This window comes from Zalophus californianus, chromosome 1 (genome assembly GCF_009762305.2).
Source record: "Zalophus californianus isolate mZalCal1 chromosome 1, mZalCal1.pri.v2, whole genome shotgun sequence".
Taxonomy (NCBI): domain Eukaryota; kingdom Metazoa; phylum Chordata; class Mammalia; order Carnivora; family Otariidae; genus Zalophus; species Zalophus californianus.
In genome coordinates, this window is record NC_045595.1 from 167,614,947 (window position 1) to 167,641,902 (window position 26,956).

Genomic DNA, 26,956 nt, shown 5'->3' on the forward strand with positions numbered 1-26,956 from the left:
ACAGCATCTATTAAGGCTTCATTATATTCTCAGAACCTAATAAACTTCCATGAATTTGGCAAAGAATTTTATTATGTTAAACTTTATATATCTTTAGGAATCATGTTCTCAAAAAAAATCCAAATTAAAATATATTAACTAATTTAAAGGTATTAAGATTAGTAATGAATAGCACTTTTTCAACCTAGGGAAATATAAATAAGGGACGAGGAAAAGAAATGCACATCCTTAAAATGAAAAGTATTATTGAATTAATGTTTATTTAAAACCATGCATGAGTTTTTCCATGAGTTCACATCACAGCTGTATTTACAGATACCAAATAACTATAACTAGCTTTTGTCCACAAGACATACTGGGGTAAACAGTGTGATCAATCCAAAGGTCAAGTTTTTTAAAAGGATTTAGCTACAAAGACGATTCATCAGTCAGCTGCCTGTGGGACTTCTCATTTAAAAAAAAAAAAAAAGGTTTTTAATGAATCAAATTTATTACAGTGAATTAGTGTGCAATCAAAGCCAACTACATTCCTTGGGGTATGCCAGAGATAAGCAAAATAATATTAATAGAATCAAAGTTACTAAAAAAAATAAGGCATTTTTTTTTCCTGAATGGTAATATAAAACATCATGGTGTGTTCTCATCCTCTGACAATAGAAAACCAGTAACACATGTTTCAGTATTGACTTTTTAATGTTCCTATAAAGGTAAAACAAAATTCCAACAAGTATATTATAAATTCTAGAAAGTGAGCCACAAAGAGGTGTTCTCTTTAAGAGCATGCAATTCCTTACAAATAGTGTGTCTCATCTCCATGCATGAGTAAAAGCATATTTACAATTCAAACAGAGCTCTGTCAGCTACTAAGGGAACAACTCTCCATCTGCTCCATCTACAGAGATGGTAGATGCGTGATTATACAACGCTTCTGAACGTGTATCATTTTCTTAAATAGTGACAATTCACTTGTTCTTTTCTATTTTATCAATTTACATTTCAAATGTGGCCATGTCAATGACCAAATATGTACAAATACTTTAAAAGACAAAAACAACAACTATATACAATTTGCAAAAATCAAATTTTAACCCTGGTACATTTCATCTAGTCCAATGCCTAGACACTTTCCAACACCAATAACAATGATCAGGTACTTCACTGGGCCAAATGAAGCCTCAAGACTACATCCAGATTTATTTTTTCCTTTCACATGCTTTCATTTTTCTTTAAAAAATGTTTATAGTTTACCTGCTTTTAAAATGACAATGGCTACAAGAGCAATGCCTTATACCACAGATCAAAGCCTTGCCCTACCCAAAAGCTACTGTTAATTGAAGTCGATTTTACCATTCAAGATTAAATTCAGATGTGTAGACCCCAGATACCTGGGTATGAAATATTAAAATCTGCCAAGAGGAATTAGATATTTTTCTTCTTTGTCTTTAATATAACCCACTATATAATAGTGAACTAAATATGTTTGTTTCATAGAAACAACTTACATTTGCCAATATGGGGCAAATGGTCTATGTACAGATACATTAGGACTGCCTAACTGACAGTGAGTGTTGCCGACCAGGCTCCAAGTCAATGGAGCTAATATGGTGGAGCTCTCTGCTGAATGGACTTTCCCTTCAGGATACGTCGGATCTGGAAGAAGAATAAATAGGATTTGTGAGGTTTACTTTTTATGATCAAAGTACCATATTTCCTTCAGAGTTTCATTCCTTTTTTATATACTGTACACACTCCTGTCGACTTGTAAGTAAATATATGAAGAAGTATGCAACAATACATTTCAAGATTTTAAGGTAACTTAAAAAATACTACTATAACTCCTTTCAAGCTTATTACAGATCTCCTATAATGATTCTGGAGTGCAAGAAAGTAAAGCATCTCCATTAAAAATTATCTACAGTTGAAAACCTCCAAGAGCTTAAATAAGACCTATATAACGCTTTCTTAATCTCTACTCTTGCTATTTGTGAGAACACTGAATGTAAGGCAGTAATTATGGTATATTACAGTACCTCACCTATTCTGAAGTTGGGTCCAACTAACAAGACCCCAGAGCCCACTTCATACACACACAAGTTAATCTTTAACACTCTTCAAGTAAGAACAGCTTTCAGGATGTCCAATTAAAGCATCTGCACACAGGGGCGCCCAAGCGGCTCAGTCGGGTGAGCACCTGACTCTTGATTTCAGCTCAGGTCATGATCTCAGGGTCGTGAGATCGAGCCCCGCATCGGACTTGGGATTCTCTCTCTCTCTCCCTCTCCTCCTGCCCCTCCCCCTGCTCACTCATGTGTGTGTGCACTCGCGCACTAAGTAAATAAATAAAATCTTTAAAAATAAATCAGTAAAGCATCTGTGCATAAATGTATGAGTCACAAGAGAGCTCCTCGGTTCATTCAGGATCTAGCAATTCATTTTATACTATTATCTTTCTCCTGGCCCACAGCAGATTAAAAGCAACAAATCAGAAGAAAGAAGATTAGGGCAGCGTATACCACTGATAGCTGCTAGGAGGGGAGACACAATGACCAGAGTCTGACCACAGAAGCAAAGGAAAAAACCCTCCCCGCAACACACAGACACAAAAACACAAAAGCAGAAAGGAGAGTAGTAACAAGAGAAGAGCGAAGAGTCAAGCGGCTCTCCGTACTCCGTAACCCCTGAGAACACCGCTGTATGACTGCACACCACAAAGACTGAGGGCAAAGCAAACACTGGGCTTAGGCCTCTGCCATTTACGATTTGATGATGATTGCTATCTGTGCAACCTCTCAGGCTCCATTTTCTCAGCTGAGCCTTTACACTGCAAAGTTTTGTAACATGAGAACTCTTTACAAATTATCGAGAGATTCACCTTAAGTTACAAAGAGCTCTATGTATAGGGGTTCCTGTAACATTATGGTCATACTGAGGGCTGTGAATCAAAGAAAAGGCTACATTGCGTTTCATATATTCTGTGATTATCAAAGTTTGCAATGACCTGCCATAGCCACAATCACCCTCATTTACCTCAGAGAAAGACTTCCATCAAAAAATATCTTATGTTCTGAAAAGATTCAGTTCTTGTTATCAAGAAAAGTTGAACCATGAGAAACTATTCAATCTCCAAAGGTAATATATAACCATATGATGAGTAAAGCATAACTTTGTTTCAAGTCTTTCTGGGTTCTAAATTACATAACCAACCTTCCATTTCCTATTTAGTCTCAGTTAGTGAATAGAAACAAGTGGAACAGGGAATGTTTACTGAGCATTCACTATGTCCCTGGGACTATCCTGAACACTACAGAGACGGACTCAGATTACACCCACAATTTGAAGACCCATCACTTGTAAACCCAAGGGTCTCTTTCCTCGATGTCTGCAGGAACCTTGGTGCCTCCTCTTGCATCAGCTTTCAAACCTCAAACCATTCTGACTTTACTCTAAACCCAACTTTGTGTTATGGAAAAAAAGACTGTCGGATCTTCAACCATTTTGGGTCCATGGATAACCCTCAAATTTCTTACTCTTCCTTTAGAAATAAAGCAATTGCCTCCATGGTTGCTACACAGACGTTATGAGACCCAGACAGTGAGAGAGCCCACCTCAAGAGCACCTGCTGGTCTCGGCCCTACACAGCCTCCTCTCCCTTCTGTAGCCCTCACCTGTTCTCCCACAGGACCATCAGGAACCAAATGCACTGGCTGTTCATTCTCCAAGTTCCGAGTACTTGGGTCTGCTCCCTTCCTCATCAACAGTCGAACTGCATCCAACTGTGTCACCCGATACTGAAGGCTGGCAGCAACATGGAGGGCAGTGTTTCCATTGTAAGCCTACAGACAGAGATAAAATGGCACCTCTCAAAAAGGGAGATTTCCATGAAAGCAGCTCAAAAGCCTTAAGAAGTTATAATAAAGGTCATTCCGAGTCTAATGCAGTTACCGAAGCTTTCTAGAAGTACCTTTGCATTCACAAAAGACAGGCAACTGGGCAGCTCCAAAAAAAGGCGAATGAGTTCCAGATTTGCTTCTTCCGCTGCCAAATGCAAGGCTGTGCGACCACTTTTACGATCCTTAACAAAAGCAAGAGAGGAAAACAATGAACATCCAGACACCACTTTTGGATATGCTTTTCACCCAGGCTCACAAATGTCTGACTCACTCTTGGAGACTCAGTGTGAATGCGCTCATCTCCACAAAGTCTTCCTTCAACCCAGACTAAATGAACTGTCTTATTCCTCCTAAATTCCCCATCAATTTCCTATACACCTCCTATCACAGTCTGCTCTTATACACAGGGTGGCCACAAAATGTAGAAACATAGACGATACTATTTTACCGTGTACTGTAATACAAGACAATACAACATTTACTATGTATTCGCCTGCGTTTCCAGACTTGGCGGCCACCCTGTAGACACGATTGGCTGCATCTCTCACCTCTTCTGCTTGCCAAGGTCTGGGCAGTAGCTTACCATTTAAGCATTCTTCCCCCAGAGCTCCCAACTCAGTGCCTTGTACATACGAGATACTCAGTAAATAAACCTCAAATTTAAAGAGAATAAAATATTTTCCAGCTTAAAAAACAGCTTAAGTGCAGATCCTACAATGATGGGACAACCCTTACAAAAAAGCACTACTCTTATTATTAGTATATGAAAATAGAAACCAGAATCACAGTATCAATTTCAAGGATTTTCTCTTCCTTCCAAACAAAGACTAGTTTATTTCACAGCTCAATGATCTTTTGAATAACAATGCACAGATTAAAAGCAAATTAAGAAAGCTGATGATTTTAAAAGCTAAGCTTCTTAATTATCCATGCATTGCTACCTACTCCATTAATTTAAAAAGAGGAAAAAAAAAGTTTTCGTTTATACTTGGGAACGAGGTCTCTTGCTAAAGACACTTTTCTTCCCTATCCCATCTCCAAACTCTTCTGAGAATTTACCTTGGCTTCCACTGCTGCTCCCATCTGAATCAGACATTTAATGGTGTCAACCAGACTCTTGTTCTTCAGTAGAAGCTCCTGAACTTCAGGTGAATGGGGCTGTTGATTTCTCTGAAGTTCGTGCACCACAGCATTGTGGGCCACAACCGCACAGTGGAGGGGAGTCAGGCCTAAAAGAGTGTAATAAAGCAGTGGTCAAGCTTCCATCAGGCATGTAGTTGCTCCACAAGGACAGACCTTGAGGACAGTCTCTAACACACCTACAGACGGGCTCTCCACAAGAACCAGTACGGCCACCTGAATATTATTGGAGACACCATTGGTGCCACTGCTTACTTTATCTACAGACTGTTTTAGCTTTAATTACCTCCCTTCCTTCTTGGTATAAAACTTAATACCCTTGGAACTGATGGGTCCCACTCTCTAAATGGTTTTTCATCCAATAAAATTTCTGTTGCTTACCGTCATAGTTAGTCGCCTCAAGATCCAAAAACTGATTGCTCTTCACTGCTCCCTTCTGAATCGCCTGCAAAATTTAAAAAGATACACGTTAGCAAAAGACAAGTTACAAAAATACTTATTTACTAGTAGTCCCAAGAAACGAGTAAGTCAACTCAAAATAGATTATTGCAACAGGCAACCTGCATCTGACTTCTAATATCCAAGCCCTACCTCTTTGGCCCTGTGATAGCAGAAGCTAGCTCACTGACTCTTACCTGGAGCACCTGGGAGTGACCTTTCTCAGCACAGACGTGCAGAGGGGTTCTTCCCCAGCAGTCGGTGGTGTTCACCTGGGCCCCGAGGTTCACCAGATCCTGCACAATGAGATGCTGATTGGCGGCCACTGCCACCTGAAAGGCGCTCTGTGGACAGAGAAAAAAAGGATTTTGTTGACATATGTAACACTACCCTGACACGGAATATGAACACAAACTAAGACTGAGGGGAAAACCCCACATGGAGAAAAGAAATCCTATTAATAAGCAATAGTAACACAAGGAAATGAAAATAAGCTTAGGGTGTGGCTTTATTATACCCAGTTAGTCTTTGGTCAAATAACTACAAAGTTAACATTAATAACTTCAAGGCTGACGGTGGCAAAGAGTCAACATCTCAAAGTTAATATTAACTAAACTCTTGGTCTGGAGCTCTAAAACGATCTACACATAAACATGAAACTGGTCATTGTCCTCCTTCCACATCTCTGTCAGTTCACTCTGACAAGATCCTCACCTGTCCGTTGTGCTCTTTAATATCCAACATGTGAAGCGCATTCATTTTTCTTGCAAGAACATAGGAAAGTGCCCTTCTCCCTTGGGCAACAGCAATATGGAGGAACCTGGGAAATAAGGAGAGAAACAGGTGAATTATCTCTGACTTCACTAACTTCATCTTTTTAAAAATAAAAAAATTCTCCTTTAGCCCCTTTCTTGCTATGCTGGTGCACTCAAATGAAACATTATAGACAATAATTTGTCTCTTCTGATGGGTTGATAACACATTTGAGTTGCAACAGGATATGTTAAGCTACCAGAAACAATAAGATGAATGCCAAGCACCATGCTGATCACTTTAAATCTATTATTTTTAATATTCCTAAAAACCCTGAGAGGGAGGTCTTTTCATTTTACGTGTCAAGAAACTCAGGCACAGAGAGGTTAAATAACTTGCCCATGACCACAAAGATGTCACGACAGATTAAGATTCAATCTACAAGTCAACTCACAGTTGATATTGACCAACTAATCATGATCTGTTTTTGCTCTATAGACACAATCTATGCTGGTCTTTCAAAACCAACTACTCAAAGAAGGCACAGACATTTTTATTAATTTAGAACAGGTAACCTGGTAAGACAGAAAAAATAAGGAAAACTCTTGAAATATTCGCTGTCATTGAACAGCAGTTTCTACCTGCACCAGTCATCCTGATTTGCCACTTACTAAGGTCTAACTTGATATACCCTAGAGAAATTCTGTGCCCACTACATCTAACGAGTATGACTTACCAAATTAGCTACAGAAAAGGATACTCACGTGTCACCATCTGCATCCTTTGAAAGAAACTGGTCTTGGGAGATATTTGCCAATTTGCTTTCTTCCTGCTCTACTTGCCACTGAAAAAATGACTTCCCTAACTGTGTGGTGCTCACTGGATTTCCGATGATGTTCGGGAACGGCAGTGAGGTGCTTGAAGGGGTAGAGCCTGCATCATGGCCCACCATGGCCTCACAGGCACTGGGAGGCATCATGTTGAAGTTTTGCAGCTGGGACTCATTTTGCTGCTGAATGTTGTGGGAGTTCTGAATGGGAACAGCAATATTCTCAGATTCCTGACTATTTAGAAAGGATGCAAAACTTTGATCTGGGCAGAACTGTGGTTCTTGGCCATCAAAGAGGTTTGGTTCATAGCTGGGGGACTGGGAAGTTCTGGAATAAGGACTGTATTCCAGAGCTGGGGTGTGGGTGTAGTGCTGTGGTGGTGGCGGGGGGTGCTGCAAGTTCTGGCTCTGTGGCGAATACTGGTACAGGGCCGCCTGATCCATCAGGTGTGGGGAGCTGCCAACTTGGAAGGGTTGGTACTTCTGTGGTGGAGAGAAAATCTGCCCTCTGTGGAAGTCCTGACACTGTTCTCGGGGGGAGCCCTGCGGGACCACCCCAGGGCTCATCCAGCTAACTTGGACAGTATTTAGGGAAACCGGGCTGCACTCATTCTTAATGTTGATTATGTTCTGAAGCAGATCGGCACTGCTGTCCTGTTTGGATTCACTGTGCTGAACATCTTCCATGCTCTCTGCAGGTGTTGGTGTTTGAGGCGGTGTCTGGAGAAGAAGAAAAAAGTAAGTTGCATGCGCTCTTTCAAAACTATTCCAGGAAAGATTTCCAAAGCGTATTCAGAGGAAAATAGTGAGGTACTTACCAAAAACTGGGTATGTAATAAAGCTGGCCTTTTGCAAGCTGGTCCATCAGACAACGAATCAGGTCCTTTCCTTTTCCCACTATATGGTACTGTGTTCTTCAATTCTATACCCCAGAAAGGAATACGGAATTTGTGATCACCTTATTTTCTAAATTTTACCCATAATCACACTACATTATTTTACTCTAAAGCCCCCATAATATGAATAGAAGGAATTCTTACCTGTGAATTGCTCTCTGTTCACACTTTGCGTCTATAAGGAAAAAAAGTTTCCAATTTAATGCATATCAAATGGTTTCCTATTTAATGAACATCAATAAAAGACTTATCTCTACCATTCTTTACAGCTCACCATAAATCTTTGATAGTTATCCTAGCAGTATTTATTTTCTATCTTAACTTATTCTATCTTGCAACTTTTCCCATGTTCACTTTCATCTTAGTTCAACTAGGTCAGGACAAAATCTGTAAGGCCATTTGAGTTTTCCCTTTCTAGTCAAGCTCTTCCATTTCAATTGAACCCCATGAATTCCTTGCCTCCAATTTGCCTTCATTTATTCATTCCCTGATGAGGTTTCCTTTGTGTGCCTAGTACCGGGCTAAGTGATAGGAATACAATAGACAGAGACCAATATGCCCTCCATCCTATGACTTTGTCATGTGGTCTACAAAGACCTACTGGACCTAGGTCAGCAGAGAATAATAAATATCCTGACAGAATAACCTCCCTGCCCTGACCCAAAACAAAAACTAGGTGCCACCTTAAAATCATCCACAGCTTGGCCAGAAGCCTTCTGTTTATGACTTCGGATATGCAGCAGTAGCTCCTTCACTGAGTTCTTCACACGAACGCCTTGAAAGGGTCCTCTCTGCTGCCTTCCAACCCCCATATGGGGTTCAACTGTTCAAAAGAAAACAAAACATATCCCAGTTAAATCTCTTTACAGGCACAAATCTTGATAATCTCAAAAGCATAGCTATCTAATGTATGAAGCCCCCAACCAACAGACTGCAAAGCCTTTCCAACTCACTCTGGTCAACGGTCAGCCCCCAGCCCTACTTAAGGATTCTTCATTTCCTAATACTTTTCTTCACCAGGCACCCTAAGAAAGCTCATAAAGCTGTGGTTTGGGGGGCCCCCAGAGCCAAAAGATAAACCCAAATTAAGCCTCTTTGTCTTTCAGCCCTATCCGTCCAAAAGACACGGTCACAGATTTTGCCACCCTCTCATAAATCTGTAATTATTCTTGACTTTTTAAAAAAACCTTGAGGGAACAAGCAATAAATGATGGATTTTTAGCTTTTTCAAAACAAAGGCTTTATGTCCACACAGAAATTTAAAGTCTATTAATTCCACTAACCTAAGAAAGCAGAACACAAACTTCCTCCAAAGACCTCAATGTGCTAAAGCCTAACAATCAACAATGTCTTAGATTTGTTTCTTATTTCCCTCCGTTCAGCTACGCCAAAAAGCTGCTTAAATTCACTAAGCTTAAACACATTTCGACATACACACACATGATTTCCCCTCACCCATGGTTTTTGGAATTGCTCACCTAGGCTTTCCAAGTAGAAAGGAAATAATCTCATTTCAATTTAAATTTTAAAATACACTTTAAAATGTAGTCTATGTTTACAGCCACTACTTCTGACCACTTCTGACCACTACTATGTCACAACCTCTTGGGATGAGCTGAACACAAAGTAAACACGCAGAAAGTCAGGAAATGAATAATTGAGACTCTCAGTTGAGAGTGGGGGAGAAAGAAAGAAGAGGGAACAACAAACAAAGCCTAATTTGAAGATACACAGATATATCATAAGCATATGAGAGGAAACAATTCTATGATGGAGTAAATTAAATGACCAGTTGATTTTATGTTTAAATTTAGGAAAATCTTGCCAGAAACTAATACAGCATTTCTCTGGAATGACAGCAGTTAATTCAACGTCACAGGGAGAAAAATTCAGTTTCAGAAATCCCCTATGTCTATGTGGTAAACCAAAGAACCAGCAAAACAGTTTCAGCCAGATGAAGACCAAATGTGAAAGAAAAGTTTCTAATACACACACACAGTTTTTTGCATCTGCTACACATTTAACATGCAGGGAACACCTTATAAAATCAAGGGACTTAAATTATTTTTTAAGTGAAAATGAAAAATCACTCTTTAAAATAAAAAACAACTAAAGCAAAAGTGGCTAGCAGGAGGGAACACCTAAAAGAGAATGTTCTTTAAAATCATGCTGATTAGACTTTCCAATATGTGAGAGTATCTAGAGGTTCTTCAGTCTACCCACAGTGCCATCCTGTTTTCCCTCAAGTTATGCAACTCGGGGGCGCCTGGGTGGCTCAGATGGTTAAGCGTCTGCCTTCGGCTCAGGTCATGATCCCGGGGTCCTGGGATCGAGTCCCGCATCGGGCTCCCTGCTCTGTGGTGAGCCTGCTTCTCCCTCTGCTTCTCTCTCTCTCTCTGACTCTCATGAATAAATAAATAAAACATTTAAAAAAAAAAGTAAAAAAAAGTTATGCAACTCGGCTTATTAAGAAAAGAAACTAACCAATTCACAGCAGAAGAAAGGAAACATGATGCCTTTCTTTAAGATTTGGTTTAACCATTCTAAATCATATATAACACAGAACTTCCCGAAACTCGGAAACATTACAAACTAAAGACATAAATCGAGCTGGTTTTCCGTCCAGTTTCATCTTACATCTTGTTAGTATCAGTTTCTTTCCTTTAACATAAAGTCCTTTTATTTAATATTTCCACAAATACTTAGGAAAAAATAAGTTGACCTTAAACACAGTATTCAAACCTCATTGGTGACCACAAGAAAGTTAAACCTACATCAGATCCAAAAACTCGCCACAAGTATATGAATTATGCCTTAATAAAGCTTTTTTTTTTTTTTAAAGAAAAAAGAAGAGAGAAAATCTAAAGTGATTCATCCCCAGTCCCAGAAGTCAGAGCTCTGCTCTTAGAGACCCTTTGAGCTACCAGGCCAACTGGATGGTGCCCGGATTTTACAGATGGTCAAAGGGCATCGAGTTATATCAAACGCCTAGCACAGAGCAAGTCATCCAGTAATCGCCTACTAAATGATGGCCAGTGTGATGAGATACCGCCGCTACGTAAGTCGCAGAGGCCACCTAACTTCTGGGCGAGGAACTTCGCACCTGCGCGGCGCGGACCCTCCCCTCCCGGCGTGTGGGCCGCCAGGAGACGGGGGAGACGCGGGTGCAGGGGTTGCTGGGGTACTGGGACTGCCCCCGCCCGGGCCGGTGGGTGGGTACCTTGCAGCCGCTCCGAGCGCGCGCCGCCTCTCGGCCGGGACTCCACAGCCCCGCAGGAGGACACGGACGAGGCGGAGGAGAAGTCGGAGGAGTCGGAGCCGGGCGAGCCGGGCGCCGAGGGCCCCGACGACGAGCAGATGGCGTCGCAGGCGCCCGGGGCCGCGGCCGGCGGCGATGCGCCGTAGAAATAGGCCAGGTTCAACGGGCTGGTCATGAGGCCACCGTCGCCGGCCCTGTCCAGCAACCCCTCTCCGCCGCGGCTGTCGTCCAGCAGCTTGTCCACGATCATGCTCCCGGGCTGGGCGCTCGGGGACCCAGACTCCTGCGCCACCGGCTCGCTGCGCGCGGCTGCCCTCCGGCTGTGGCTCTGGCGGACTCGCGGACCGAGCGGCGGGAGGATGGCGCGGGCACGGGCGCGGCCCGGGGCGGCCCGGCTATTTAACCGGGCTCCGGGGGCGGGGAGAAGGGACCGCCGCCTCGCCTGCCTCCCCAGAGCCCCGCCGGGCCATTGGCGGCGTCTGGGCCACCTCCTGGCCCCTCCTCCGGATGCGTCCCGTTTCCAGTAAAATGTACAGGATGAGGCAATGTGCCCTCCACCCTCGCCCCGCCCGCCCGGCTCCGCCCCGACTGACCGGTTGTTTTCTCCCCCTTCACCTGGAAACCCCGACCGAGTGCCACCTCCCGCCTCCCGAGGGACCGCGACCCCCGCCCCCGACCCCCCACCCCGACCGCCCGCGCGCCCGCTGGGAGAAGCCCGGCCGGGCGCGGGGGAAGAAGGCGCGCGGCATGGGGCTCTGGGCCAGCAGAGGGAGACGGGGAGGCGGGAAGGCAGCGATGGGAACAGGTCGGCCTGGTTCCCGGGCAGTGGGAAGTCCTGGAAGCTGCGCGTTCGTTACGCACTCCTCCGCCCGCCCTGGCGCGGCGAGCTTCCCGCCAGCTCCATTTAAGGCGTCTCTGGAAAGTTCCTAAAGGGCCTGTCTTCTCCAGCGCCTCAGAGCGGCTTTGTCCTCTAACTTAGCTTTTGCCAACGTACCTTTTGGCAGGGTCCCAAACTGAGAAAGATGTTGAAGCCACTTTTCTGTCCTCAAGTTGTAATCTGACAACTAAATATTTTTTGGCACAGCCAGGGAATAAAAAACAGTGCCCTACACCCCTGTAGAGTTCAGTACTGGAACAAAGCCATCTTAGCAAAATGATGACTCTACATACATGTATGTATGTAGATACATACATATTTTTTCTTTCTGCATAATTTTACATTTTATCTGATAAACAGGAATTTCAGTCTTTCCTATCTTAAGTACGTTTTCCTAAAGATTTTATTCATTTGAGAGTGAGCAAGGGAGAGAGAGCACAAGTGGGGGGAGGAACAGAGGGAGAGGGAGAGGTAGACTCCCTGCTGAGCAGGGAGCCCGCAGCGGGGGTTCCATCCAGGAACCCCAGCCGAAGGCAGACACCCAAATGACTGAGCCACCCACACACCCCTCCTAAGTACTTTTTAATGGATTCACACAATTCTTTATTGAAGTCCTAAATCTTGTTAAAACCATGGCTAGGAGTTTGCAGGAGAAAAAGATGAATGATTATATGTCCCTCCTTTCAAGTACACGATAATCTTGTAGAAATGAGAAGGTAAGCACACACATGCTATATTAAAAGAAACCGATTATGATTAAACATCATGAAGGATACAAAGTCCAACAATGTCCTAAAAAGGAAGACAAAAAGTGGTGGAGGAAAAGAGGTCATGAGGAAAATCTTTGCAAAGGAGGTGTCTGTCATTCCCTAAAGGATGGGTGGGATTTCAACCAAAATCATTTAGAGGAAGAAGAACAGCATGGGCAAAAAAATTAGGAAGAGTCAGATAAAAGCTTACTTTTAGGGTAGTCAAAGGAAAGATGATAACATAAATGTAATAAGTCACTTGGTGCCTTTGGGTGGAGCACCTCCAGTGGCCGGCTGAGACGCTGGGTCTTTAATAAACACTGAGTGAACATGAAAGAATTTGGGACAGGCAAAATTAACCTGCAAGCAGCTTTGATGGGGTAAGACTGAGGGGCCCAGAGGCCATTAGGAATCACTGCAATAGTCCAGGAGAGAACTGACCTGACCTTGGTACAGAGGCAATGAGGAAGAGAAAAGTAAACAGAAAGAAGGGGCTGGACAGCTTTGCTAAGACAGAATCCACAGGTCTGGACCTGTTGGATGTGGGCAGCAATGAGAGGGTCACCGGTCAGGATGTGAGTGGAGGCTGGATGACCAGGTGAACAGGGATGTCAGCTTCAGATCGCAAGCAAATCAGCAGAAGCAAAATACTAGGGTTCCAGGAGGGAAGGAAGGAGACAGGAAGACAATGTGCTTAAATTGTTACCCAGTATTAATAGGTAATAGAAGACCCTGCTGGGAGTTCCAAAGTAAATATTTACTTCTTTCTCAAAAGTATTGTATTGCCCCCAAAACTTCTTGTTGTCTTTCCCTTCTCCCAGTTTTTGGGTTTCGGTAACTTTAAAAGAATAAAAAGGAAACAACTCCTTTGTAGCTGCAGGAAATACAAGGCTCCAGTAATTGCAGTTCTTCAGAAACCAAAATCACTTAAAGGATGCTCCAAATGAGATGTTGGGCTTTCTCAATAAAATCTATTTGGGTATTTTTTTTCTCCCCACTAACATTTTATGTATAATAAAGGCCTTAAATGTCTATTCAAACAAATTCATGCACAAATATTTTTTACAAAATTAATTCTCCCCCCAAAATTATTTCTGGTTTCACTTGGTATATGAAAATCCAAGCTCAAAAGCATAGCCTCTGGAGAACTCATAAATAAATATGGTCAGTGAAAGACTAATGTTTCAGAATAAACTTTCAAAGTTTTCTATGAAATGTCAAAGCAATCATATTGTTTGAGAAGACCACAAGCCCCAATGCCCAGAAGCCCTCCCGCATACAGTCAAGAATGCTTGTTAACATCACTACAAAAAGAAAATCTAAATATACTTTGCTTTATTTACATGTTGAAATATAAACTCATTTTGGTCTATAAGGTTGAATGATATAACACTACCATTGTTCTAATCAAATATGATAGAACATTCACTCTCAGAGAGAGAGTTACCATGTTATGAGGCCTTTCTGGAAAAGTCTACTGAGGCCAATGGCCAGCACCCACTGGACAGCTATGTGAGAGAGCCATTCTGAAAGCAGACCTCTACCGTGTCAGGCTTTCAGATGTCTGCACTGACCAACATCTTGACTGTAGTCTTAGGAACAACCTTGAGCCAGAATTCCCCCAAAGCCACTTCTAGATTCCTGACAACAGAAACTATATTTAAAAAATGAACCCTTAAGAATTTGCCCAAGGTCACACTGGCTCATCGCTGGGTGAAGAGATTAAAATCCTCACCTGTCTGACTCTAGAGCCTGATCTTTTGCTTTAAAATGGAGATCAGAAGACTCATTTCCTCAAGGCTCAGCTACTCCATCTACATATAAAGATACGAAAAAATATGAAAATGACATATCAGAGAGATCCCTGACTCATGGAAGGAGAAATCTGCTCCAAAACAACTGAAGAAACTGTAAATAAGAAATAAAAATATGATGATGGCTACCTTTCCCTTGGCTTTATAGATGTTAACAACTGACCTTATTGTATCTTATACGATAAAACGTTTTCTGAATCGTATAGTGCCAGTTAAGTTGCAACACCATTTTGAGGTCAATCATTCAAAGTTTTAAAAAAGGTACTGATTTTTTTAATGTAGATGTAATAAAATTTTTAAAAGCCAGAAATTATTTGGTACAGCCTTTCAAACTGGAGATGAAAAAAGCCAGTGAAATATCTTACGGGGTAAGTTATTGTACTGCATTGGCTGAAGAAATGAACATCATAGGTTAGAGATTAATAAAGCCTGGGAGAATTTATTTTGCTAAATGCCTTCTAGATGAAAACACAGCAAAAGAAATTATGGCCCTGCCCTTTCCAATAATATAGCAACTCATCAAATTAAGATTCGACTGCACACATGAAAGCTGATCTTGTCTGCAGGACTGAGGTTTTGCCTTAGAAATGGATAGATCCGGGCGCCTGGGTGGCTCAGTCGGTTGAGCGTCTGCCTTTAGCTCAGGTCATGATCCCAGAGTCCTGGGATCAAGTCCCGAATCGGGCTCCCTGCTCAGCAGGGGGCCTGTTTCTCCCTCTCCCTCTGCCTGCCGCTCTGCCTACTGGTGCTCTCTCTCTGTCAAATAAATAAATAAATTAATCTTAAAAAAAAAAAAAAGAAAAAGAAATGGCTAGATCTACAGACTGGACTTCCTATTTTGGTTGTATTCATCAGGTATTAGCTGATTAGCCAGATTAGCACTGGCTAATCACCAAAGACCTTTTATATGACTGCTTGCAAACAAACATAAGAGGTGCTGAGACATTCAAAATGTACAATAATCTTCTTGAATCTCATCATTTATCCGGGAAATGTTGATTGTATTGACATTTGCACTGACGGTACAAAAGCAATGGTGGGTAAACTGTGGGTGCCTTACAACAAATCAGGTCAGTGGCAACAAAATGATATAGTAGTCATTGTATTCTTCACCACCACCCACTAGCAGGAAAGAAAAGAAAAAAGCCAGTTTCACTTAAGAAAATCCTAGATGAAACAGTAACAGTTATTAATTTTATTAAATACTGACCCTTGAAATATACATATTTTTAATATTCTATGATGATTGTCTGGAAAAGCACTTGGTCCATTAGATTGAATGAATTAAATGATAAAACACTGCCATTTGTTCTACTCCAATCCCATTTGAGTCGTGAGTTGAACTAGTCATGATTTTTCATGGAACACCAATTTACCTCACTTGACAAATTGTGGTTATTCTGACTTGAATGTTTGTCAGTTTTTGTTTTTTTTTAATGAACAAAGTAAGCCTGTCACGTCAAGAAAAAACTGACAGTATTTATTGTCAATAATAAAATCCAACCTTTCAAATGAAAATTCTAATTTGGGAACTTTCTGCCTGACACCCTGACCTTGATATCTTTCCAGTATCTTTTTTTATTTTATTTATTTTTTAAGATTTTATTTATTTGAGAGAAAGAGCATGAACAGGAGTTGGGGCAGAGGGAGAGGGAGAAGCAGATTCCCCACTGAGCAGGGAGCCTGACCTGTGGCTCAATGCCAGGACCCTGAGATCATGACCTGAGCCCAAGGCAGACACAACTGAGCCAGCCAGGCACCCCTTTAAGATTTTATTTTTTTAAGTAATTTCTACACACGATGTGGAGCTTGAATTTACAACCCAGAGATCGAGTTGCATGCTCCACCGACTGAGCCAGCCAGGTGCCCCCATACCTTCCCATGTTTTTGATGAGGTCAGTGGTGATATGTTATTAACAAATGTGATTTGTTTTTAATATGATATAGTGAAGTGTGGTACTATTTGGAAAAATTACATAACTCAATATTTTCCAGATATTTTCCAAATGAACAATGCAAGATGTTACAAAATCATACATGGGTAAAAGATCCACTCAAGTTGGGGGGGAGACCAATGGATATTAGTGTATCAAGAGTACAAAAAAGTTCACTGATATGGTTTCAGATTCCATATTGCATTTATCCTTTGTTGAACTACCATTTGGTATAATATTAAAGAATAGCCACAATTATCTGAAGACTATTAAAACATTTCTTCCTTTTCCAATTACATATCTGTATGAGGCCAGATTTTCTTCATAGATTTCAACCAAAAATAATGTATTACAACAAATTAAATGCAGAAACAGATATAAGAATCTATCTTCTCTAAAGCCAGACATTAAGAGACTTGCAAAAATGTAAAACAATACTGCTCTTCTAATTTTTGTTTTTTTTACATTTGCTACTGAAGTATAATTGACATACAATGTTACATTAGTTTCAGATGTACAACATATCGATCCAACAATTCTATACATTACACAATGCTCTCCACAATAAGTATAGTCACTGTCACCATACATTATTTAATATTATTGACTGTATTCCTCATGCTGTACTTTTCATCTGTGCCTTACTTTATAACTGGAAGCCTGTTCCTCTTAACTCCCTTCATCTATTTTGCCCATCTCCCTACCTGCCCTCCCCCACCCCATCAACCACCAGTTTGTTCTCTGTATTTAAGGGTCTGTTTTTTGTTGTTGTTGTTTATTCATTTGTTTTGTTTTTTAGATTCCACATATAAGTGAAGTCATATGCTATTTGTCTTTCTCTAATTTATTCCACTTAGCATAATATCCTCTAGTTCTATCAATGTTGTTGCAAATAGCCAAGATTTCATTCTTTTTGGTGGCTGAGTAATATTCCAATACACAAACACACACACACACACCATCGTCTTTATCCATTCACCCATAGATGGACACCTGGGCTGCTTCCATTTGTTGGCTATTGTAAATCATGCTGCAATAAATGTGTATATCTTTTTGAATTAGTGTTTTTATATTTTTTAGGTAAATATTCAGTAGTGGAATTACTGAATCAGATGGTACTCTTATTTTAATATTTTGAGGAACCCTCCATACTGTTTTCCACAGTGCTGCACTAATTTACATTCCCACCAACAGTACAGGAGGGTTCCCTTTACATCCCCACCAACACTTGTTATTTCTTGTCTTTTTGATACTGGCCATTCTGCCTAGGGTAAGGTGATAGATACCTCATTGTGATTTTCATGTGCATATCCCTGATGATGAATGAGGCTGAGCATCTTTCCTTATGTCTCCTAGTCATCTGTATGTCTTCTTTGGAAAAATGTCTATTCAGGTCCTCTGCCCATTTTTTTTTAAATTGGATTTTTTGTGTTTTCAGTGTTGAGTTGTGTAGGTTTCTTTATATATTTTGGATATTAACTCCTTATGGGATATATGATTTGCAAATATCTTCTCCCATTCACTATGTTGCCTTTTTGTTTTGTTGATGGTTTTCTTTGCTGTGCGAAAGCTCTTTATTTTGGTGTAGTCCCAACTGTTTATTTTTGCTTCTGTTTCCCTTGTCACAGGAGATATATCCATAAGTATGTTGCTATGGCCTATGTCCAAGAGATTACTACCTATGTTTTAGGATTTTTATGGTTTTAGGTCTTTAATCCATTTTGAGTTTTTTGTATGGTGTAAGCAAGTGGTCCGATTTCATCCTTTTGCAGTAGTTGTCCAGTTTTCCCAATACACATCATTTATTGAAAGACTGTCTTTTCCCCATTGCATACTCTGGCTTCCTTTGTCATAGATTAACTGACCATATAGGCCTGGGTGTATTTCTGGGCTCTCTATTCTATTTCATTGATCTTTGTGTCTGTTTTTGTGCCAGTACAAAACTATAGCTTTGTAGTATATCTTGAAATCTAGGATTGTGATAAGCTCCAGTTTTGTTTTTCTTTCTCAAGATTGCTTTAGCTATATGAGCCACCAATTTTTTTCTGGTTTAGAAAATACAGTTTTTAAAGTAGATAAGTAAACATTTTTTAAAATTTTATTGATAGAATGTAGGCAATATCATATGATTCAAACTAAAGTTCCAGATTGTATTAATAATTGTTGGACACCTGGTTCTGGAACCTTCCTCTTCTCTCCATTTCTATTTAAACCGTCCAAGACAGGCATTCATCTCTCACCTGAGCCAAATGATTACCCACCAACCTTGCCCACTTAAAATCTACCCCCAGACTGCCATGAGCATGCCCTACCTATGACCAAATCTAAGAATTCCCCTACCCTATTTATGGATCCTTCAATCGCTCCCTATCATCTTTAGCATCAAGTTCAGTCTTCTTAGAATGGCAAGTGTCCAAGCCCTGCCTTCCTCACAAGCTTCACCTTCCTCATTAGCTGCAGTAATACCAAACTGAACAGAGTTTCCCACAGCTCTGAGACTTCACTTCTGCTTTTCACTGTATGTGAAATGTTTTCCCCTTCCTCACCTCCCATCCACCACCCCTGGAGCCTTCCCTGACCCTCTTCCCCCCCCACCCTCACTCTCACCCCTCAGTCTGGCTTAACGACCCCTTTTCTGTATTCCCACAAAGACCTCCATCATAGCTCTCAAGCTGTGTTGAAATTACCCATCTAGGAGTCTGTCTCCTCTACTCCACCTTAAGCCCCCAGCCCATGTATCCCTTGTAAGTAGCCAACCACCTGTTACTTAGTACCCATTTAATTGAATGGTGCATTTTTTAGTAGTTACACTTTAAATGGTTATATAAGTGCCTACATAATATCTTCCCTTTTGTCTCTTAATCCACAAAATCTAAAATATTTACTATTGGGCAAATTACAGAAAAAGTTTGCCAACCCCCACTTTAAGCAACAGTGCTTAGAGGCATTATAGTGTCATGGCTTTGAAACCTACAGACTCAGCTCTAGCACTTACCAGCTGTGCAATCTTGTCCCTTAATCTCTGAGCCTCAGTATACTGACTGGGTGGCTTAAACAACGAAGATTTATTTTCTCACAGTTCTGGAGGCTGGAAGTCCAGAAGTCCAGAAGATTAAAATGCCAGCAGGGTTGGTTTCTCCTGAAGCCTTTCCCACTAGATCCATGTATCGCCTTTTCTTTCTTTTTTTAAGATTTTATTTATTTATCTGACAGAGACAGCACAAGCAGGGGGAGTGGCAGAGGGAGAGGGAGAAGCAGACTCTCTGCTGAGCAGTGAGCCTGGTATGGGGCTTGATCCCAGGACCCTGAGATCATGACCTGAGCCGAAGGAAGATGCTTAACCAACTGAGCCACCCAGGTGCCGTCACCGTATAGCTTTCTCTATTTCGACATTCATCTGTGGTGTCTCTTCCTCTTCTAATAGGGACACCAGTCAGATTGGATGAGAGTACATCCTAAAGGTCTCATTTTAACTTAATTACCTCTTTAAAAGCCCTGTATCCAAATACAGTCAAATTCTAAGGTACTAGGGGTTAGGGTTTCAACATATGAATTTGGGGGGGGCACAATTCAGTCCATAACAAATAGGTTTGATGTAGCTGGATTTTAGAGGTTCTGAAAACCAGGCATAGGACTTTAGTTAAGATATGGGAGGTCATGGGGTCCAGTTGTGGTCGAGCAGGGAAAAACGTGGATGTCATGGCTTTCCTAAACAAACTTCCAGCTGCTTTTTCTTTTTTTTTTTCTTTTTTCTTTTTAGATTTATTTATTTGAGAGCACATGAGCTGGAGGGGCAAAGGGAGAGAAAGAGAGAATCTCAAGCAGACTCCATGCTGAGCATGGAGCCAGATACGAGACTCAATCTCACGACCCTGTGATCACAACCTGAGCTCATGAGCCAAAACCAAGAGTCACTTAACTGACTGTGCCACCCAGGCGCCCCTCCAGCTGCTCTTAAATGTGACAGTAATGAGATTGAGGACCCATGGGGTAGATGGAAGCATTTGGATAAGGAACTATTAGGTCTTTTCTACAGTGGAATAAAGGTGGTGAAAGAGTCAAATCTTTAAGTCCTCTAGAGATTTCTAGAAAAACAAATGAAGATAATCTTTTAGTGGGGGTGGAGGAGCAAAGGGAGAATATGGCAAGACTGGTTTTAGACCTCTTGATTATACACTTGGCATCATGGAATTAGAACTCAGAGAAAAGGTCAGAGCTGGAGATAGGGATCTGGACTCTTGGGGCGCCTGGGTGACTCAGATGGTTAAGCGTCTGCCTTCGGCTCAGGTCATGATCCCAGAGTCCTGGGATCAAGCCCCGCGTAGGGCTCCCTGCTCAGCAGGGAGTCTGCTTCTCCCTCTCCCTCCACTGCTCCCCCTGCTTGTGTTCTCTCTTGCTCTCTCTCTTCCAGTCAAATAAATAAAATCTTTATATAAAAAAAGGAATCTGGACTCTTTATACAGGTCAGAGTTGAATCTATGGGAATGGGGAAGCTTGCTTAGAGTTCAAAAAACAGAGGAGACAAAAACTCTCAGTTCTCAAACTGCTTTGCTGTCACCTAGGGTTTGGGACATAGCTTTCCAAGACCTCTCTAGCTAAAGTAGCACCTCTGGCTCTCTCCCTTTGCCTTGCTTTGTCTTCATAGCACAGTATTACCACCTGGCATTATATTTATATAGCTATTTGGTTGTTGTCTGTCTTTTCCCAGGAGAATGTAAGCTCCATGAGGGCATAGACTGTCTTTGTTCAGTACTCTGGAAGAAGGTCCAGAACATTGTAGGTGCTCAGTAAATATTTACTGAGTTAACATATAAGTAGATTAATTTTTATGATCCATAGAATTTAATTTGATAATAGATTGCTGAATATTGTCTTTTTATCTTTTCTTAAAATAAAATTTTGTTCTTTAACAAATACCTTTGGATAAATGAACACATAGACACATATACTTGAGAATCTTGAAATACACAACCTAAAAACTTAGTTTTGTTTGTTTGTGTTTTCCCTTAAGTTGTGCTTTCCCCAAATCAAGAGCACCTAATCCCTTCTCTGCAACAGTATTTATTTTTGAGAAAGTAAATGTGACTTTCTTTAAAAATCCAGGCATTTCAGCCATCTGGTTGCTCTTATCAGATAATCTGTCTGTACCTATTTTCTTTTTCTTTTTCAATTTTCATGGCAGGTTTTTTGTGGTGTCGTTGGTTTCTATCACGTCTCTTTTCCTTTTACTCACCACACCTGTACTTAAAGATACCTATATCCTTGTACCTATGTGGGTGCCAACAGTCCATACAAACATACGTTTATCACTTTTCTTTATAATTTTCTCCAGGAGGACGGCTGGTTGTGCTACGGTGTCTCATGAAATACAGGTATAGGTAGTATAGGCATTTAAACCAAGTCCGCCCTCCTCCTTTTCTCTAAGGAATCGTAATGAAAGAAAAATCTGAATCGTTTGTATTTCATACAGGTGAAGATTGTTGTTTAATCTAGCCTCTTTTTCAGGTAGTATGAGCGATACAAATGGCACTAGAATTATGGAGTAAAGTAATTTGAAGCAATAGTTCTCAAACAGATGGGAACTCCTCCTTACAGGACTATTCAGAAACACTGAGGAAATGTTTTCAAGAACCACATGACCCCATTTTGAAGATAGTAGTGGCCAGAGAGCACCTTACTAATGGGAGCGTACCATCTCTCTCGGGTGTGCCATGGGACGTAAAGGGTTGAGAATCACTGGTCAGGCATTCTGAGAGTTAAAGTGAAACTAAAAGATGACTGGTTTCTATTTATCCTCTACTCTTTATTGCAAGATTGTTTGTTTTTCTTTTTTCTTTCTTTCTTTTTTTTTTTTTTGGTTCCCCCAGACCCTGTTTGCTAGAATTTAATGGAACTTTTAAAATGTAAAGGAAAATATAGGCTGATGGGAAGTGGGTACTCTGCGGGGCAACAGGACAAGTCTGTAAAATCCAGAATGAGGTTAAGAGATGAAATGTGAGCATGCTTGTTAGAGAAACATGGAAAGATGTTAAAAAGGAGAAACTGTTTACTAAACCTCATGGCCAATTTAGTGCATCTTTAGTAATTGTTTAGTTTTCTGACTTACAAATTCCACCATTATGATTTAAGTTTATTTATTTTTAAGTAATCTCTAGGGCTCAAACTCACAACCCCGAGATCAAGTCTCATGCCCTCCCAACTGAGCCAGCCAGGTGCCCCATACAATTTTTTTTTTTTAATACACTTGGGCTCCTTCCTAACCAGTCTGCATAAATGTGAAAATACTCTGGAGGGAAAATGCTATAGAGACACAAGTTATAACTAGACAGGTTTTTGTCCAATATGTAATCTTTCCCTCCCAACCATACACACACAAATAGGTGGAGATTTACTCAGTGGTTATAATAATTATGGGAGCGGGAAAGGAACTAAAACCTATTAAGTGTCTAGGATGTGTCAAATACTTTGCATATATTGTACATTATCTTGTGTGATTTTAGCAGTTTGATTTAGATACTCATATCCCAGTTTATATGTGTCGGTGGTATTGTGCTACGGCAGCCCTAGCAAACTAATGCACTATCCCATCATACTTCCATTTACTACTCAACATGCAGTCCTTATGAGTGATCATAACAGCACACTAATTCTTGTCCCTAACTATTTGGGGGGCAAGGGGCAGAGGGAGAGAGAATCTTAAGCAGGCTCCACACACAGTGGGAAGCCCGACACAGGGCTCGATCTCACAACCCTGAGATCACAACCTGATCTGAAATCAAGAGTTGGACAACTGACTGACTGAGCCACCCAGGTGCCCCTCTTGTCCCTAACTTTCATCCAAGCTAGAATTACTGCGTGATTTTCTTCATCCGTTGCTTAAAAGCATAGGGTTTTGAAGTCAAACAAACCTGGGTTCAAATCCCAGCTCCATTCACTTAACAATCATGTAGCTTTAATTAACTTCTCTAACGACTCTGTTTTCTCATCCATAAAATGGAAACATTAACTGCATTCAGTTAGTATGTATGTTAAATGAGGTAGTGTACATGATATGCCTAGCACCACTCCCAGCACACAGTATACATTCAGTGATGATAATTATAATTATTATCCATTTTTCAAAGCTCCACTAATACTTGTTTGTTAAACATCCTGGCCTCTTTGGACCACCAGCCAAACTTGAAGAGAATATAGAAGGGAATCATGGAGTCAAGTTTGGGCTTGACTAGAGTCTTGATGCCACTGAAAATGGAGTTCATGTCATAACCCGTGGGGAACCATTCAGGATTTTTGAACTGGGAAAAAAGCATGACCAAAGCCATGCTTAGGAAGGACGAAGCAGCAGCTGAATGTAGGTGATCAAGACAGTCTACAGTAGTGACTGGTCCTAAAGGATGGAACGAGAGTGGTGCCTATGGAAATAGAAAGTGGGGAATTGTTTAGAAATATTTCAGACATATACTCTATGGGACTGGCAATAGACTGAACACAGAAAGATAGGAGAGAGCGAGAAGTAACTCCAACTCCTGAAAGACTGATCGAGTGGTAGCACCATGAACAGAGATATGGAAGCCAGGGGAAGGAGAGTACGGGAGGCATCAAGTTTGATTTTAACCTCTACGTTCCACTCCGTGTGCAGCTACCACTGCCTCTCATCCCTTATCTGCAGTCTGATCAGGGCAGTCTCCATGCCCTTCCCTTTCGGTAAAACTTCAAGAAGCCATTTCAAAATTAATTCACACTAAGACATAAACAGAAATCTTTCCCAAAGGCTATTTGCATTTTAAAAGAGGCCTCTCAAAATGAACAACGGAGATGAAATCTGGATAGTTGACAAACATAAGTGAGGTACGAGATGGGGGGAGCATGTCCCTCAATATTATTATCACCATACATTTCCCTTCCTACAAGCACTTTGTTCTGGCTGCAATCTGGCACCATCCCTAGATTTTGACATTAGTGTTGTGTCTAAGGACCCTTTCTTATCTTAATGCTGGATGGTGTTCAACGCCACAGATAAACAAAACTGTTTTCATTGCCTGTTTAAAAGATATGAAGCATCAGCACAGAGCAGCGGCCCTGGGAAGGTCTGTGATATGTCAATGTCTGCCACCTTCAGATAGTTCCAGTTCATCTGCCATGTTACTAGAGATGCCAAGTATAAATTCAGCAGTCTTGCCCAGTGATCATTCTTGGTTTCTTCCAACTCTTGTCTTCCCTAATTAAAGCCACCTCCTTTACCCTTTGCAAAGGTATGAAATAGAAACTTCTTACAGTCTTCAAAATAGTTTTTCACAGATCCAAAAGTAATTTAAAATTCATTTTTTTTCCACTCTGGGTTATTTGGATTTTTTTTTCCCCATTCTGTGTTCAACCAGCATTCATGGAGTGACCGTGTGCTTACACTGCAGAGGGGAGGGGAGGGGGTGGACGGAAGGAAGAGGAGAGTGAAAACCTGAAGTCACACAATTCCCATCCTCAAGGTGTTTTCAGTTCAGTTCATCTTCATTCACATCTGTGAATCACCTCTGTAGCTCTGATCCTTGAACCTCCCACAAGCCTCTTTAGGTTTCTTTTAAATATAGGAATCCGTAGCAAGGGGTGCACATTTGCAAAAGGATCTGATCCATATGGAATCTAAGTGCATTACCTCAATGATTCTCACAGGAGTTATTCCCAGCCGTGCATTTGTTTGTAAGTGTGTACCTTGTAATATGTGTACAGGTAAGGGTGAGGCTGATTCGTTTTAAGAGCTGTGGTGCTGAATCATTCTGCAGATGATTTATTCTGAATTTCCTATCATTTTCTGTCATACATTTATGGTACAAACTTTTTTTCACTGCCCTCCACCAAACACTGCACAAAATGAGTTAAAAAGCAATCATCGTGGTGCTATAGAAAACAGTGTAGCAGTTCCTCAAAATATTAAACATAGAATTACTGCATGATCTAGCAATTCCACTTCTAGGCGTCACCCAAAAGAATTGAAAGCAGGAACTCAAACAGATTCTTATACACCCATGTTCACAGCAACGTTATTCATTTAAGAGTCAAAAGGTAAAAGCAAGCCAACTGGCCACTGAGGGATGAATGGATAAACAAAATGGAGTATATACATACACTGGAATATTATTCAGCCTTATAAAAAGAAGGAACTTTTGACACATGCTATAACATGGATGAACTTTGAAGACATTATGCTAAGTGAAATAAGCCAGTCACAAAAGGATAAATACTGTATACTGTATTATTCCACCTACACGAAGCACCTAGAATTGTCAACTTCATAGAGACAGAAAGTAGAATGGTGGTTGCCAAGGGCTGGGGGACAGGGGAACCGGGAGTTATTGTTCAGTAGATGTGGATTTTCAGTTTGAGAAGATGAAAAATTTCTGAAGATGAATAGTAGTGATGGCTGTACCACAATGTGAATGTACTTAATGCCCCCATTCTATACACTCAAAAATAGTTAAGATGGTAAATTTTATGTCACATATATTTTATCACAATTTCTTAAAATATTAAAAATATTTAGGGATATAATAGAAGAAAATATTCCTGAAATCAAGAAATATGGGGAGGAAAAAAACATCAGAAATCATCCCTCTTCTGGAAGCAGATACTTTAAAAAACTGTGGAAATGATGCAGACAAAAGCAAGACACAAAGAGAGAGCAAGCCAGGAAAAAAATCTCTGTGACCTCAACTGAATAAGTATATGTAGAGCATTTACAGTTGTGTGTCCAACCTTGTTTTCATTATCACACTGCATAAGGAGACTTTTCAGACATTTCTTCCCTAATTGACCCCTGATGAAAGTTTAAAACCACAGATAAACTCTATATCTGTTTATGTACTATTACAGTCCTTTACAAGGCCACAAACCACTGTAATATCTAAGATATTTCCCTCCCCCAAGAACCAATTTTGCCCTCTTAGAGATAATGTCACCCTCTTGGAGAAGGCATGATTTACTATATTAGCCACTCTAAAAAATGGGTGTGTTGTGACAAATAGCAAATTTGACTGAAATAATCACAGGACTAGGGATGCGCACATACTAACCGATGCTAAAATGTGTCGAAAAGTCTTATGCCAATATTAAGTTTCTGCACACTACTAAACTTCTGAACAAAAAGTGAGAAAGTTGTTGTTAGTGTCTTCAAAATCTGAAAGTTTCAATTGTATCGATACAACATTCAGGTGACTGACAAAATTTTGAAAAGTTTAATTCAGATATTTGGTATCATGTAAATAATGTAGCACTACCGCTGCTGTTTAACATAACCATGGCAGGATTTACTTTTCTACATGGTACAATGATATATACAGATCTTAAAGAAAAGATCCATAATTGTTCTTGTGAACTAGAATTTAA

The 26,956-nt window shown here is 40.8% G+C and overlaps 2 protein-coding genes across 3 annotated transcripts in view; one reads left to right on the top strand and one right to left on the bottom strand.

Moving 5' to 3' along the window:
- Positions 1–241: 241 nt before the first annotated feature.
- Positions 242–26,956, bottom strand: part of NFKBIZ (NFKB inhibitor zeta) — a 29,958-nt gene continuing 3,243 nt past the window's right edge. The window contains exons 1-12 of one of the 2 annotated variants that reach the window (XM_027583335.2): positions 11,167–11,588; positions 8,630–8,769; positions 8,091–8,121; positions 7,869–7,972; positions 6,986–7,770; positions 6,183–6,288; positions 5,666–5,812; positions 5,412–5,475; positions 4,950–5,119; positions 3,962–4,072; positions 3,666–3,833; positions 242–1,650 (exon numbers count right to left, since the gene is read on the bottom strand). In XM_027583335.2, the coding sequence (XP_027439136.2) occupies positions 1,597–1,650; positions 3,666–3,833; positions 3,962–4,072; positions 4,950–5,119; positions 5,412–5,475; positions 5,666–5,812; positions 6,183–6,288; positions 6,986–7,770; positions 7,869–7,972; positions 8,091–8,121; positions 8,630–8,769; positions 11,167–11,455 (2,169 nt within the window). In that variant the 5' untranslated portion in view covers positions 11,456–11,588 and the 3' untranslated portion in view covers positions 242–1,596. Of the gene's footprint in view, positions 1,651–3,665; positions 3,834–3,961; positions 4,073–4,949; positions 5,120–5,411; positions 5,476–5,665; positions 5,813–6,182; positions 6,289–6,985; positions 7,771–7,868; positions 7,973–8,090; positions 8,122–8,629; positions 8,770–11,166; positions 11,589–26,956 lie in introns of those variants that run through there. The other variant, XM_027583336.2, reaches the window with a different exon arrangement.
- On the top strand, positions 11,473–13,929 carry LOC113916650 (translation initiation factor IF-2-like). Its single transcript, XM_027583337.2, has one exon. The coding sequence runs from the start codon at positions 11,713–11,715 to the stop codon at positions 12,133–12,135; it is 423 nt and encodes a 140-aa protein (XP_027439138.1). The 5' UTR covers positions 11,473–11,712; the 3' UTR covers positions 12,136–13,929.

What these genes read in the sequence shown, in the direction of transcription:
- LOC113916650 (XM_027583337.2), top strand. Translation starts at nt 11,713, where the DNA reads ATGCGTCCCGTTTCCAGTAAAATGTACAGGATGAGGCAATGTGCCCTC.